Source organism: Melanostigma gelatinosum (assembly GCF_949748355.1).
Source record: "Melanostigma gelatinosum genome assembly, chromosome: 20".
Lineage (NCBI taxonomy): Eukaryota > Metazoa > Chordata > Actinopteri > Perciformes > Zoarcidae > Melanostigma > Melanostigma gelatinosum.
In genome coordinates, this window is record NC_136653.1 from 12,775,238 (window position 1) to 12,791,916 (window position 16,679).

Below are 16,679 nucleotides of genomic sequence, written 5' to 3' on the forward strand. Positions count from 1 at the left end.
TTTCTGTCTGTCTGAGCCCCCCCCCCCCCCCCCCCCCCCCTACCACACACACACAAACCCTAACTGCCCCCCCCCCCCCCACCTACACCACAACCACCTTCCTCTCATCTGGATGTTAACGCATTTTCAGGCCTCAAACAGCAGACATTTTGAAACACTCAAAACAACAGCCACGTCGGGGGTTAACACCAGTTACAACGAAGGTGTCACACACTCCTGTGGTTTAAGTAAACTGTGTGTGTGTGTGTGTGTGTGTGTGTGTGTGTGCCCACCTCATAACAGTATCTTCATGATCTTCCAAATCTCCTCTGTAAACAAAGTCACAAGTGACAGCTTGTGTTCTGTTTTACATGCAAATTTCAGCCCAACCCTTTGCATTGGAAGGCGATAAGGGAAGATTAAACAAACCACACTGTCACCACCTAAATGTGAGAGGAGTAAATTGCAGCGGCAAGTGAAACAAGAGATGAAGAGCATTTTTAATGTATTTTAAGGAAGGTCGACTCTCCTTTTTCATGCCCCAGCTAGCTGAGCGAAAGGCAGTTGTGCTCGCTCTCCTGTTGCATGTGACAGCTATCACGGAGAGGCCTGCAGTGATTCAGCGAGCACTTATCTGGAATATGATCTAGTGATGGGACAAATTGTACTATATTGTACTCTCAGCTGCACGGTTTACGTTTTATGTATTTAACTGTTAGTTTGGCCCTTTTTGAAGGATGAACCAAAATGTAAACAGACATGAGGTCTTTACGGGGAGTTATGTGCTGGAACCAGTGACTTCCTGATGTCTCCGCTGGTTTATTTAGCTCGTTTACACAGACATATTTTTTTCATGTTTCTACATTCAGAATAATATAAATGTTTTGTGTTTTATTTATTCAAATTTGATAAAGTAATCCGATTTTTCTATTTATTTTTTTATTTATGACACAATTTCAATACTTTTCTATATTGTTATGGGTTATTGACTTGCATAACCTTTTAGCTGAGGTTGTATAGATTTATAGATACAAAGCATTTGAAGATACTCACCAGAAATTACATCACAATTTGTAAATGGCAATGTAGGCACTGGGGGCCCATTGTTCAACACAATGATAATTGATTACGGTGTCCCTCAAGGTTCCATTTAAGGATTCCCGATATACTCTAACTCACTAACCTTTGTCTTTTTTTTTTTCAAATTATACTGATTGCATAGACGTCTATATGTGTTCATGGTTTTGATTAAATGCTTTCGGCGTCATTTGGAGGATGTGTGTTGAAAGACTGAAACAAAACCTGTACTCGGGGCGGGGGGGGGGGGGGCGTTCATTTTTAAATCCATATGTAACTCATCTGGCAAAGTTACGAATGCACAGACTAAAGAGGAAACCACACAGAGCGGCATTATCTCAGCCATCATGTATCCTTGTATAGAACGCACACCTCACTTTACCATGAAGGGAGGGGAATGATGTTTTGATTGCACGTCTATAGATGCTTCGTAAGCTGAACATGTGCAACAGAGGAAGGCATTTTTACACGACTTTCACATGTGCCCATTGTGATGGTGTAATGACTTTCCCAATATGGTGTGATTTATTGTCCACGCGTTCAAGTAAGAGCTCTAATGCAGCATAGTTACTAAATAAACATGTGTTTTAGAGGCCCCGTTGTCCTCCGGGACATCTCCTCTATTCCTAATTTCCCTCTCCGTCTCTTTTAACCCAAACACATTCTCTTTCTCGACGCTCTTGTTTTTGCCGTCCGTCTTTATTTCTTTCTTTCGAGTCTCGCACTCACCCCCACATGCACATCTCCCCTGTGCCCAGTGAGTAAACGTGGAACCGTGTGAGCCTTCAGGAGGACTTTGAAATGAGACATGGCTGGGACATCAGAGGACTCTGCCACTCTCAATGAAGCCCGCTTGATTTATAAGAGAGCAGGGAGCGGGGGGTTGTTTCCAGAGGCACACAAGGCCACGAGGTCCTCCATTAGTCCCCTGACCCCTGTTTCATGGGACCAACCACTGCATAAGAGGAGAGGGAGGAGAAGAATGGATGGATGGTGGACATGGGGGGGCTTGTGTGTGTGTGTGTGTTTTCTTTTTTACCATTAGAGAGTCTGCTATTTACATTTTCACCGCAGAGAAGAGAAACCCTAGCTCGGTCATTTGTCAGTGGCCTGTGGTGTCCGGGCTTAAACGTCTGCTCGTTGTACCTGATCCCTCGCTCGGCCCCGTCTACGCTCCTTTTTTTTTTTTTTACGATTCTCTTCACAGTTTTACTGTCCGCCATCTAATTAGCTGTGTCTTAATCACGCGTTAAAGCGCACCGCCTTCCCGGTGTTTACTGTCTGTTAAAATGTGTGAGGTGGCTCGTAAAAACCCTTGCCCACAGAGGTTTTGAGTACTCTCTCTCTCCTTTTGTGGATAAAATCACTGCATCACGGCCTAATAATGGGTTATAGCCTCTGTACTGTGCCCGGCGGGAAACTGTAGCGCCGGTGCAATGCGCGCATGTTTTTGAGAGTATACGGGGTTGACATCGCCACAGCTTTTAAAACAATTTGGACACTCGAAGGAAGCTACACCATTTAATTTCCTTTGCTTTGGAGAAGATCATGTATCAGTGCTTTTATTTTGCACGTCTGCTCATCACGTCAGCCATTCTGTGTTCAGACTGAATCCAGGACAATGTCTTTGTTGCTGTTTTTGTTTTTTAACACTTTGTGACAGGCCTGCCGGCTTTTAACTAACTCAGTAATGGCATTATGCTAACATTTTTTTAAAAGACACATGCTTTCAGTGTGCGTTAGGTTTTTTTCCCCATCGCGTTCCATCTTTACCTAGTTAGTGCGGCCTCCTGGACCTCTTCATCAGAGAACCAGCCTTACCCAGCCTCTTGATGTAAGCATGCTGGAATTTATTGTTTTCAGCAAACATGCCTAAAACATAATCTGTCTTCAGAGTACACACCGCCAGTTACCATAGGAACATAGTAGAGTTTTCATAACACTTCAAGGGCTCCCTTAGGCGTAGTGGGTCTTAATCGACCCCTCTAACACACAGACTTGAAGACCCCTCTCAGTATTTTTGGGGGGGGATTTAGGCACAAGACAAAATGTCCATCCATATCTTATTGGCCCAGCGAGCATGCTGGGTAATGAGAAACAGTCACGGGCCTTGTGGGGCTCCATAGCAAATTATAAGACACAGTAACAGGTTTTTACTGGCATGTCCCTTATGTGTACGAGGTGATTAAAAGTCAACGCCGAAAAAAGGAGCTCGGGGAGCTACAAGGAGGAAGAGACGAGAGGAAAAAGGTGTAAAACGCTGTCTGACTGCGGGTCCTCTCTTGTTACTGGAGTCCTTGTCCACCGGCCATACTCTCTCTCAGACACACTGCTGTGTCTGACAGGGAGATATAAAGGGCTCTTGATGGAGAGTTGGGGATTATTGCATGCAGCTGGCGGCTGTCACAGTAAGACACTTAGCCCCTCACCCTTTATCTTAACCCTTTCATATACTACGTCCCCACGTTCCTCCTCTTGGCCTTTCCACACCTGTATGTCTCCTCTGTAAATCGAACAGAGTGCTCATGGGATCACTATGCAGCGTCTGAACCCCCCCCCCCCCGTACCTTTCCGATGTAGGAATTCCGACATTATATTCGGACATGTTGCACGACCTGCTTCGTTTCAAGCATAACCACCTCACACTGAGGTTCTGAGCTCAAGACAACCAGCAAAAACTACTCTGTAATGTGAAGTTGCTGCACTGATGACTCATCAGATCCGCCTCTTCATTTAGGACCATTTTTAATACAGACGGCATTTTAGCTTCCATCACTTACCCTGAAGAGAATGATGAAGGACTAATTGGATTCCAATTTAGAAAGGAAGTGCTGATAACAGCCAAAAATGCTCTTTGACATCCAGGCCGATATCCTCACTGGTGATCGATACGGCCCACGGCTGTATCTTTACTAAGTTTATTATCTATGCAAATAGGGGGGAAGTGATTGAGACCTTGGATCCGAGCTCTGGAGTGGGCTGCCCATGCTTCCATGCTGTAGACGGACAAGGTAGTTGCCTCTGTTCGTGCAGCAACCATCACATTGTCATCCCTCACCCAACCTCTGCTTGTACCGCTGCCCACTTTAACTCTGCTGTGCACTCCATCACCAAGCAAACCGTATGAGTTTGTCACTTCGAGTTCAGGACAATGTAAATTGGCAGGAAAAGAGCAGCTAAAAGGATCATGTGGTCGATCTTTGACACGGAGAGAAAAGTGGAAAGAAAAGGGAGATTAGGTGAAAGAGAAGTGCAGAAAAGAGAGAAATGGGACGCCCCTCTGGACCGATGACTATCTCTCCGCCGATAAGAGAGCGAGTGCCTGAAGGCTGGCTTTTCTTCCCACCGCTTTCTGTGCCTCGCCTAAAGCAACTCGAGTCCAATTGTTCAGGATGATAGAAGCTTCTCCCTCTGGCATAGAAACGAGGATCTCTGCAGGTGGAGATGAGGTGATGTAACGCTGACTTTGGAAGTCACTGGGGAAACATCAAGGAAGCCGACATTAACCACGGAAGGACAGTCTGATGGATGTTTCCCAAATCTCCCACCATGACTTTACCGGTAGCCCAGGAGGTGAACGTTTGATGATGTCTTTGACCACCCCTATGTGGGAAGCATCTTCAATCTGTTCCATGACTTATAGACAATAAAGAAGCGACGTTGTCATCCATACAGGCGAAGCGTGAATTGTGAATGAAATAGTTGTGGTTCGTAGGATGAGTCATAAAGGAATAGTCCACCCGGCCTCCTCATTCAGGTCCGTCGGTCAGCAGTCGTGTTGGTGAGTCACTGGCCTTGAGGCAGTTCTCTTCACACCCAATAGCTTCACAGGCAGCAGTCCCATCACCAATGCATTCTTCATGCCCCGTATCTCATCTCATGCTGTATTTAGTCACCGATTCATCAGCAGCCTTGGAATTAGCCGTATTGAGGAAGGGCGAGCATATATAGGCTCCACTGCGTAACTTCCTGTGGGTGTCAGATTCCTTTGAAAAGGGAGGTTGTGAGATGATGAAAATGTGTCATCGTCTCTATTCTTGATGAAAAGGGAAAGTTTCATCCTTACCTAGTTTCGCCACTGTCTACTCATTCCTGACCTATTGCGTTACCTCATACACACATACAGCTCACTGGTATCAGTCTTTAAAAGGAAGATCAACTGGTAAACCAGCTCCTCTTTCTTTGTACTATCCTGACATTGGTTTGAATATTTTCTAAATTTATGAATTGTTAGTCATAAGAATATATTTGCTAACAATGATTTTGAGGTGTTTTAATACGTTTTTGGCTATTACGAGCGCAGTGTTATCATAGAGGCCGTCTTCGGCTGTATCTGCTTTTCCTCCGAGGAGCTTTGCTGACAAGGCAGGAGTTTGGTATGCTGAGGTGCTTCTGCTCCTCGCCCTTTTGCCCATATGTTTTGTATTACGCCCTAGGAGGTGCCATGCTCAGCAGCTCGGCGATGGGAAGGGGGATAAAGCAGGCCTCTCCGGCCCAAATGACGCATGACATGGCGCTGCGCCCTGGGCCCTTATTTATGGCTTCCCATGTCAGCGAAGGCTCGCTCCCCTGGGGAGCCCTGCAGCCGTTACCCTGCTAACTTTTAGCTCAGCAGGCCTCCAGCGCTCATCTCGGGCCTGAATACAAACACACACACACCATCCGCTGTCGGAATTCCGATCACTGTGATGTGGCGGCATGCACACATGACTGAGAGGTATGCAGAAATCAAATAGATTTCCTCACAGAGAAGTTTATTCAGCTGTGCAACGTTCTCAGTCGCTACACTGTTTCACGAGACGTGAACCTTCCGAAGAATTAAGGTAATGTCAGGCTGCAGCTCGTCCACCGACGGGCACACACACTGCCTCTTTTATCAATGCCTCTGATGTGGAGGAGGATGTGAAATCTGGAGAGAGAGTGAGGAAGAGATTTGGTGAGAGGATCCGAATACATTTCCTCTGTAGTTACTCAAGAATCCATGTACACATCACACCGCATTAACAAATAAGACTGCATCAGCTGCCAGCGCTCATGCACACACAGGTGTTCTCCACGAGCTATGCGGGAATATTCCAGTGATCCCCGTCCAGAGTTTTGATGTGGCTAGAAGGAAAATTAAAAGAATTTAGAAGAAACGAAAGCCAAAGGATGAGAAGAAGTTAGAGAGTAGTTGACAGAAGAAGAAGAAGAAAAAAGTTGAGGAAAAGGAGATGAGGAAAATCGGCAATAGATAACGTTTTAAAATAATTTAGTGAACATCAGAGGAAGATGTGACGTGACAACGGGGTTAACGCAGGACAAAAAGATGGGCTGGGGTGCTCTCCTCCCTGGATCTCATGTTTCTTTCTGCTTTGGGGGAGTGAGCGCAGAAAGAGGGAGCACTGTCAAGGTTTTTATGTGGCCTTTTGAAAACAGAACAAGCCCTCTCCAGAACAATATATCAGCTTCAGAACTTCTCTGGCAACGGGGCACTCATTTTTCCAACTTCCCAGGTTCCTGACTGTAAAACACCCTGTTTGAAATCCACTCTGGTCATTGTTTAGTCTAGTGGAAGTCCCTTAGATCATCCTCATCAGCAGCCGTCCTGCATCCCCTTCATGTTCCAAGTCCCCCCCCCCCCCCCTCGCCTCGGAGCCAGCCACTCGACATTAATCTGACTCTTTCTAGTGTTGTTAAGGCCTGCCAGCCAGCATCTTATTGCAAAATAAGAGGATCAATAGTGATTGTACAAAAGCGGGTAGCTTGGGTTGCGGTCGGTCCACCCCCGCGTCGTGTCCGGTTCTAAAAAAGAAACTGTTTTGGAAGTATTTGTGATATACTCTTCAGGCAGAGTAGACTTGCATGCGTCAACATAACACCACTGAGCCGTCCAAACTTTATCTCTTTGTTTCATATTTGTATACAGGCCCACGTGCATCTATTGTAGTGCACCTGTAGAGCTGCTAAGAGGTGGTTTCCAGTCCTGCCATACTGAACAAGAAACCAAGCATTCCCTCTCTCCTGCGTCTTGCTGCCTCAGATAATGTAGACGTCCAAACACATGACTTAGACAGTGATGCAGGACCAAGGCGGCGATGGGAGGCTGCCACTGATGCTCTTAGCCTGGCCTCGAGATTAGAGCAGAGTCCAGCTGGTCCGTACAGAGCCGGGGAACGCCCTGGGAGTCTGGATCTGCTAGGTGAGGAGGGACATACCGCACTGTACTGAGATTGGGTCATCGGGTTAAACCTTAAGCGGGTGTCTGTGCTTTCATGTGGCCTCCAGCAGAGCAGAGGCAGGATCTGATCTGATAAACCTCAGAGAACATTCAAACTAGGCTAGCGTCTCTCTTTCTTCTCCTGCTCTGAAGATTCAGAGTGGGAGGAGAGAAAGAGATCCAAGTATGTGAGAGTGAATGATGTGCTGGTGGTCTTCACCTCATTAGGACCTCCCCGGTTGTCTTTGATGGCTGCTTAGGGCCAGAGGGTGAAGTGATGGAGATCGAAGAATTGAAGCCTCCTTCCCCTCCTCTCTCCGCTTCCTTTCCCACCAAACATTTCATTGTTCTGCTCCTTTTTGTTTACACCTTTACCTCGGCCAGCCACCCGTTCCCCATAATGTCTCCATTAATGCCCTAGAACCCAGTAGTCCAGCAGAGAGAGCTGACACAGGGGTCTGATTTGTCAGGGTCAGTGTGATCCAGCGATCCATCAGATCCATCAGGCCGGTGCCAGGGACTCCTGAGGGACCGGGCCCTTTGTTTGGCTAAGCCGCTGACCTAAGCGAAGCCTCTGTCGGGGAAACCATTAAGGGCGCAGCAGGCCCAGAAAAATGATCCGCCCTTGTCAATCCGCATCAGGAAGCTCGGCCACGGTCACAGATCCTCCTCGGTCCCCATCGCATTGGACCGCTGTTTGTCCGAAGCCTTTGAACTCGGGACAGCTAGATAGATAGATGGATGTCTCAAGTGGTCTGTGGGGCGCTTCAGGTTGGCTCCCAGTCTTGGATTGATGGAGAGTGCTGGGTTGTTATCTAAAGTTGTGTTGAGGAATGATAGGTGAAGATGGAGTGATGAGGGCGACTTCAGTACTCCACAGGACATTCTAAGGGCTGCGTTAGTACGGGCATGCTGTCGATGGCACCGGCGGGAAGATGATCCGCGAGATCCAGGATGCTCGGTGAAAACGACATAATGCCGTTCTCATTACGAGGTATGTTTGCGTCTCCAGATGACAATGAATTGTGTTGCGGCAAAAGGTTTAATTTTTTTTTTTTTTGCTAAACAACCCAGCACTTTGTTGTTTGAGCCCCCCTGTGTCAGCCCCCCCTGCTGTGCCAATGCAGTGGTTTCATTGAAGTGAATGAGGCACAGGTTTGTTTGTTTTGACACAGTGCTAATGTTGGTCTGAAGCTTCCACTATGCAGTGGATGGTTGGTCAGCTTCTTTTTTTTTCCATTCTCTACACAACTCTATGAATACCTTCCAGTGGAGACGTGTCATTATACCCATGTTTAAAAAGCTCAATGAAGGATAACTTTTTGAGTGTGGCCATTCTGAACCACTTCAGACATGATAAGAGAAAACTTGAAACAAACTAGTTCATTTCTGTCTTAACCCAGCCTTCAGATTTGGTAAAGCTGTGAGTGGCCAATGAAACATTGTTTTCAGTTCCACGCATCATTTCCAAAAGCCTCCGCCATTCCATTCCTCTCCCATTTGTGAGTGACTCAGCATCCTCTCTGCACATTGTCTCCTCGCCCACCTCGTACTCTCCCTTTGTGCCGTGACAGAGATGGAACACCACCTTGCGTAACTCGGCCTCAGACTAAACACACTCCTCTGGTGTTGATGCATCAGTGTAGCGGCTGCCTCTAACGATGGCCAACTTATCTCATTAGAAAAATAATGATTTCACTGGCTGCCATTTCCACAGATAGCCCCAGTATTTGTCTTAGGCTCTTGTGTCCTTCGCTGAGCTGCCGGGCCCTGGGATCGGCTGCCACGGCCCTCATTGCCTGCCTGTCGTATATCAGCAGCGTTGCCACCGCCACAGCCTCTGATTTATGGCTGTTTGTCTCCAGTCAGCGCCCCCCCCCCACCAACCACCCACCCACCACCCCTCCAACAGATGGGCTCTAGCTATTTACTCAGGGAGAGAAAGATCCCAAACCCGAATAAATACAACAAACAAAAGCTAATTATGGAGAAGTTGGTTGTGATTACAATTTATTGGTCACCAGAGAAAACTTTGATTGATCTGTCCCTGTTGTTTATCAGGTGCGACCTGATCGTGTGTCCTGGATTAATCTGGCTGCGTTAGGTTTCCCCTCTTATCGTAATGACTTTTTTCCGCTTCAGACACTCCTGGTCATTGTGAGATGACACCTGATACATATAAAAATAAAAAAAACGATTATATCAAGAGTCCCGATATGTTTATTAACAGTGTAATCGTGAGAACATTCCCTCAGCTGTCATGTTCTGCAGGGTTGTTGCCTTAAATCTCTGCAAGTATATTCAAGCTCTAAATCTCGCTGGCTGTCAGATCTTCACGGCGAAAAAAAACACACATTGCACCATAAATTGTCTGTTACAGACTTAGAGGGGCTCCAGTTGATTTCTGGGTCTCTGGAGAAGAAAGCCTTCGGTATTAACCCAACAGCGTCAATTTTTCAAACCAGTCCGACTGTTTTGTTGCACGTTTTTCAGTACCTGTGCGCATTAGTCTCTCTCTCTTTTTTTTTTCTTCTCAATTTGATAGATTCAAACCAGATTTTGACCCCTTGCACCTGTCAGTCATAAATTATGATTCCTGGTTTATGTTACTCATAATCTGAAGTTAAACACTCAGAAAATGATTTTGGACGTGAGCACACAGGTGACGGAGTGTAACATCCTCCTATGTATCGCATTCCACAGAGACACGTTGATACACAGCGGGATTTATATTTTCTCAGGATTAAAGCGTGATAAATGCCTCTTAAGTGCTTATTAACTTAAATACAGACGGTTCTTCGCATGGAGACGTCTCTGTCTGCCGTTCAGATATTCTTGTGGGGAGAGTTTAATTCGTCAGCACCAGCTGATATAACTAATAAGAATAAAGCACGTTGGTGGGCTTTCCATAATGAGGTAAACTCAGCCAGTCGTCACATCTCACTCATCTCACTGAGCAGAGCCACGTATGCCTTATCTCGCCTCTGATTAACTCGTGATAGAGTGTGAGGCATCCAGGCTAGCTCTCATACCAGATGTATAATGATAAAGTGAAGCTTTAAGAGGCGATGGAATGGGTTTCTTTTAGTTGTTCTTTTTCAACAGTGTTCACTTTAAGTAGAAGTACTATTCATCAGTACTCTTATCTTATTTATTGTATTACTAGTACATCATTTACAATGTAGATGGACGATACAGTATGTTTAGGAACTACTGTGGGAGGACTCGACATTTCAGCATCAGAATGTTTCAGTTCAGTTTGTAGAAATATGCACCCAAATAAAATACAAAATCGACAATCATGATGGAATGCATGAATTCAACATGACTAACGAAAGAAACATGAAACATGCAAACAAAAGATAAATCATTTTCATGCACATACATTTGCCGAATTAACTTTGCTAGTCCCACTCTCCACCAGCTTTAGTTGCTGTGCTTTAGAGCATCCCGTTTTATATGATAGGAAATGCTCCCATAATTAACTATCTGCCATTTGAAAGCAGTGAAGCCCACGTTGACAAAAACATTTATAAAGCATGCAATTAAAACGGTTGGTGGTGCTTTGAAAGGCCAATTAAACCCCTTGTTAGACAGCATGATAACGCAAGAACAGATTGAGTTCTTACTGCGCGGATACTGAATGAGTAATTCACTGTGTTTGAACAGCGGTTGGTATGGAGATCTGCAGCTGAGAGACGGAGGGAAAGGGAGAGAGGGCAGACACATCTGGAGCCAATCTTTAGGATGGAGAAAGGATCTGTGTCAGGATCGGAACTGCAACCTGGTTAAGATCTCTTAAACGACTCTTCTTGAGAAGTGGTCCGCAAGTGGTTTTCTGCTTGTGACATTAATTGGGGGGGGGGGTCCTTTACGGTGACGATGGGTTTAGCCCGGTGGTTGTCACTTCTGGCGTGGATCGGCCCTCAGAAGTTGCAAAATGTGCAGGAAATTCACGAACACACCTCCGCCTCTCGGGTTTCATTTGTTATTTTGTTTATCTTCCCAGTTCCCACTTAACATAGCATGTGTGTCAGTCTGCGCTGCACCTCTTTACTCCCAACACATGCTGCGTATATTGTGATAGCAGGCCGGACCCTCCTCGTATCACCAGCAGCCCCCTCTCGCTGGCACAGGCAGGCGGGCGATGAGCAGGAAGGAAATGACCTCATGGCGTTTGTGATGGAGGCTTGGCACGCGGCTCCGGTGAATTCTTCACGTAGCGTGAATTCGTGGGAATACAGATAGGATATAGTTCTTTAATGACGTGGCATTAGGTTGCTCCACATGGCCGGTTGTGGTTATAAACTAAATGTGCCACAAACGGTTAATTCAAAGCTTCTTCCTTGATAGTGTGAGGTAGTGAAAGTCTCATTTTGCAGTGAAAGCTTCCTTTCTCAACCACAAATTGAACATAATTAAGTCATTAACCAATTTGCAATAACAATTGTACACACACTTGTTTATTTTTCTCACTTATTTCGTGTGGGTTTTGGGCTGCACAGTTAAGATGCCGTGTGTTGCGTTACCTTTCATGATTTTAGGTATTTCAGACCTGCTGCTGTATGTTTAGCTGTGGTCACAGAGAATACAGATGTCACTCAGACTGACTTGGGAAAATGCAGAGCAGCCAAAACATAAAGTGGAAATGTTAACCCAATAACGCTAGACAAACAGTCAGCGGAGAGGAGCCAAAAACAACAGAGAACGAAGGGAAAGTGTCCTGCTGGCATCAGGTTTCCCAGAGTAAGTGTTATTTGAAAAGCAGCTGAAGGGTGACACTCACTCTCCTCCCACCCAATCTCCCGCTCTCCCTCCTCCCTCACTCAATCAACCATCTGTTGTTCCCTCTCTTCTCAGGCTGCTCTAAGTGCCTTGAAACAGCTGTCGGAGCAGGGACTGGACCCGGTGGATGGCCCCATCAAGGTACGGTAGGACACGGATCACGCTAAACACAGACAGACGCTCACTCAGTGTTGGATGTTTAATCAATCGGCCAATCAGGGCGGACAGATGCTTGTAGTGAGGAGCCAGATGTGTGTGTGTCTGTGCCAATCCGGCTTTCTTTTGCAAATCCTCAGCGCTGCAGGCTGGTCCATCTTCAGCTCCCTCCACACCCACGCACACGTTCAGCATTTCCGCTCAGCATTTTTCTTCCATGGGGAAAGCAACAATATTTACATGCACTACACTCCTCCCAGTGCTCAACACTTTGCATGATGGGTATCGCGACAAAGGCTCATGGCAGAAAAGATGGCTTTCTCCACGTACCTTCCCTCCACAAGGAGGGAGGAGGGAGGGGAGGAAGGAGGAAGGACCGAGGAGGAAATCACTGTCAAGCATTTCATTTTGAGTATTTTCATAGGTGTGCCTTGGAAAAAAAAGTTTAGGCAAGGGGATTTTGTTGCAGCCCTTAGTCTCCTTCAGAAAGACACAAAGAGAGGAAAGACAATTGCAGTGTTACAACAACTTTAATACGTCATCATTAAAGGAGAGGGGGGGGGGAATATGGTAGCAATTACACTTTCACCTGAGCAGTTGATCGCTCATTTCTAGCTCCGGTATTTCCGCTCTTGGTCTGTAACACTCATTAAGTCGCCCTTGTTGTTAACACATTTCTGGTCATCAGGCTTCAGATGACTGGAGTTACCAGCATGAAAACACACCCATTTCCTCCAAGTCAGCTGCTTTTCTTTTCTCTGAACACGCACAGTTATTACAGTCATTTCTGATAAGAAAAACACACAACAGGAGACATTGGGTGTGGAACAGATTGAGGTCAAGGACTTCTGAAGTGTCTCGAGTAACGGTGGCAGCACTTTCGGTTTTCTTTTACAAGAATCACTTGTCATACTTTGAAGGACTTCAATCCCGGGATCTTCCCGAGGAACAGCGAGAACAAATTATCAACCGCGTGACTGATGAAATCTGCCCTAACACAGTTCTATTTGTGTTTTCAGACCAGTGAACCATGTGGGAGGGAGGATGGACATTAAACAGACTAACTCAGGCACCACCACTCAGGTCTGCAAGGATTCAAAGGCTGTCGTCTAGGAGCTGACAACCCCGAACCCCTCCTTCGGCATACACCAACTCGACGAAACCCACCCACCCTACACCCCAAAAGTCCCATAACCTACGACCCACAGTGTCCCCACTACCCACAATCCCCCCCCCCCTCTCTACCCACCCCCACCCCACGATTGCCACTGTATCCTGCAAAACCTGTCAACATGCAATAGGGTGGATGTGCACCGAGAAATGACCGACTAAAACCCCATTACCTGAGTATGTGAAGACAACGCTATGTTAACATGTTTATTGATGATTTCAGACTAAATTTAGAGGACAAAAAATAAAAGAAACACAAACTAATGAGATAAATGCATGGTACTGTATGAAATTAAGGGAAGTCCAAAGTGATACACTGCATAGACAATTTTCCCTTTGGATAAATGTCTTTTGGTATGGTTAAATACAAATATGTACATCATGCCATTGAAACACAAAAGAAACATTTTCGGGGAGAAACCAACTTGCGTACAGTAGCTTATTTTTTCGGGGGTATTATGTTTCAGTTTTTTTTTTTTTTTACATTTTATTTTACTTATCTAACAATGCTTGAGTACTGTATTTAAAATTAACCAATGCCAGTGCTGTGAAAGTTGTAGTTGTCTTCATATATAGTCACCCAGCTTACCTTGTATGCTGACATAAAAAAAAAAAAGAGTTCATCTATCTATATGGATGTGTATGACTTGCAAGAGTATCATATTCCGAACAACACAAGACGAGTTTTTTTTTTTTTCATGTGGACAAAAAGGACAAAACTGGTGTTCGCAGTAATCAGTAGAAGTGTCGACCACCCAGGAGGGAAGGTTGGACAAACCTTTACTTCCTGAAGGGTCTAACTTTCCCGTTTAACATGACCCCACACTGGCATAGCATCACTGGAGCATCAACTGACAACAGCGGAGGCAAAGGGGCCACCACAGTATCACTTTTTAATCTAGAAACAGAGGCCAGTGGTTTGTATCCTCTGCTACCAGTAAACGTCCAAACTCCAGAGAGTTTTCACGGGCGTGACTGCATGTCCTCCAGTGAATGAAAAAGTCCTCTCCATTCCGGTGATTTTGTGTCAGTGGATATTCCCACATCTCTCCCCCACAGTTTTGTCGATCACATCTACACCCATTGTGTGTGTTGTATTGACCCGCCAAGGCATCAATTGGGTGCTTTTAATGCCTGCATTCTGTCTGGAGTGCGTCTTTTGAGCGGAGAGAGCCTGTGTCCGATACGCAGGCTCTCTTCCCTAAAGCCCACTTTGTTCACTGACATTGAGGACGTGTCTTCTTCTTCGCTGTGAGTACAATGTGTAATAAGGCTGTTACTGAAATGCAGTAAAAACACCTCAGTTCATGTGGGGAAAAAAAAACGTGTGTCTCATTTCCTCCTTTTTACACGTATCAACACAACTGCAATTATCACTCTTTCTTAAATAAATCCACTTTTAGTGTGCATCAGCTAGAACCAAAATTACATTCAAGTCAGTGAAGATGAGAGGGTGATGACATCAACAGCATATACTGTAGTGTTGATGAATAACAGGCTGCCCCCCCCCCCCCCCCCCCCCCCCACTGCCATCTGTTGAACAACCTGAAAGATAAAACAATAACAATCTTAACTCAAGGCCCACTTACTGGCTCTTATCGTTCTTTCAACACTGTGGATACATTTTGCTCATTTGTCATGAAGGTTTACTTAGTTGTCTTCACATGACCAAAGTATCTAACTTTGGTCACCTGATGCGATTGAAAGCTCTGGAAAAGGCTAGTAAAGGGACCTTGAGTCAAGATCAAATTGTAAAACTACTACAAAACTAATATTGCATGAGTCCGTCTCGCACTGCTTTCTGACTTTTCTACATCGTCTGTGGCTCTCAGCCCCACGCCCACGGATTCCTACAGAAAATTCTTATTTTTTTTTGAAGATGTTTTTTTAAGAAGCTCAGTAATTTATTAAAACAGCTGGGCATTGAAGTTTTTAGAAAATGTTCCTCAATCTGGAGTAAATTGTGCATATCCTGCGGACTGTTTTGAAGCATGGATTAATACATGCTAATCAGTGTTTATGGCAATAGGACAGAGTATGTGGTTTGACTTAAAATGACCTGCAGCATTGCATGTTAATCATAATGAAGAAACATATTGCTCAGAGAGGAAGAAGCTTTGGCTACAGAAACAAGACTTGTTAGTCGGATCAATTGTTGTATATTTGTACTGGTCTTTTCTTGGGATTTACGAAAATATAGAATATCACCAGACTTAAATCCCTATGCAGCATTTGCAGGACAATCTGCTGGTTTACCAACAATTTCTTGGTTAAATGTGTATAACATGCAGCCCAGAATATCAAAATACCTCCTAAGGACAGCCACTGTTGCATGTTGTCCTTTACTCGTGCTGTTTGAACTTTAAAAAATGAACAACTCCAACTTTTGTAATGTCATGTCATGACATGTCATGACATGACATGTGTTTTCCAAACAGACCTAATCTCTAACTTCATGCCACTCAGCTGGACCAATCACAAGGATTGAGTGTGTTCGCCTCATCTATCCCTTGTGTTGCGTCATTCCATCACTTTTACTTGTACCTCCGCCACCTGTGCTGTCCTCCAGCACGCAAGACCGCCGTTTGCACCACCAAACCCCACTCCGCTCTCCCCCATTAGCGAGATGAACGAGCGAGCGGGACAGCGGCAGTGTCTAATTCAACCTCGCTGACTAATGGACTCAGCTGGCAGCTACATCTGCTAGCCATTGAGGAGCGCCAAGGCTGTTCACACACATTAGCAGCAGATCTCTATTCCAGAAGCTTGTTCAGGTAGCGGCAGACCAGCTCGGGGGGGGGGGGGGGGCCGTGTTAGACCCCAGATGAATTGCCTTGCTCTGACCAGCCAATATGGGAGGTGAACCTTGCCGCCCAAAATAGAACAAAATCAATGGGGCTGTGGAGCTTGTCCGTGCCGTGCAACAGCAAATGCCTGAGTCATCGATTTTTCCATCTGAATGATGTGCCATCGACCCCCTTGACGTCCTCTAAATTGGAGCTGTATTAACAGGAGGATAAAAGAGTGCAGGGAATCCTATAGATGTTGATTAATGACCAAGGGATGAGTCAAGCCAAAATCCTAATAGTTTTCTTTCTTGGATGAGTCAGAAGCCTTGTTTTGTGTGTGTGTGTGTGTGTGTGTGTGTGTGTGTGTGTGTGTGTGCGCATAAAGGGCTATTTCACACAAGGCAGTCCTTCTGATCTACACGGAGTCCCAACAGTAGCTGGAAGTGGCTGCACTTGGTGCTGATTGCTTCGGTACACAGAGGGATTGAATCTGTCAGCACAACTCTCCCTCATATTAGAACTAA

General features: G+C 45.6%; 1 protein-coding gene across 5 annotated transcripts in view; it reads left to right on the forward strand.

The window, feature by feature from the left end:
• The window catches only part of stau2 (staufen double-stranded RNA binding protein 2), a 71,462-nt gene extending 56,784 nt beyond the window's left edge, over positions 1–14,678 (forward strand). For 4 of the 5 annotated variants that reach the window (XM_079292482.1, XM_079292483.1, XM_079292480.1 and 1 more), the window contains exons 14-15: positions 12,116–12,181; positions 13,216–14,678. In XM_079292482.1, coding sequence (XP_079148608.1) covers positions 12,116–12,181; positions 13,216–13,251 — 102 coding nt within the window. In that variant the 3' untranslated portion in view covers positions 13,252–14,678. Of the gene's footprint in view, positions 1–12,115; positions 12,187–13,215 lie in introns of all 5 variants that reach the window. The other variant, XM_079292484.1, reaches the window with a different exon arrangement.
• Positions 14,679–16,679: the final 2,001 nt, after the last annotated feature.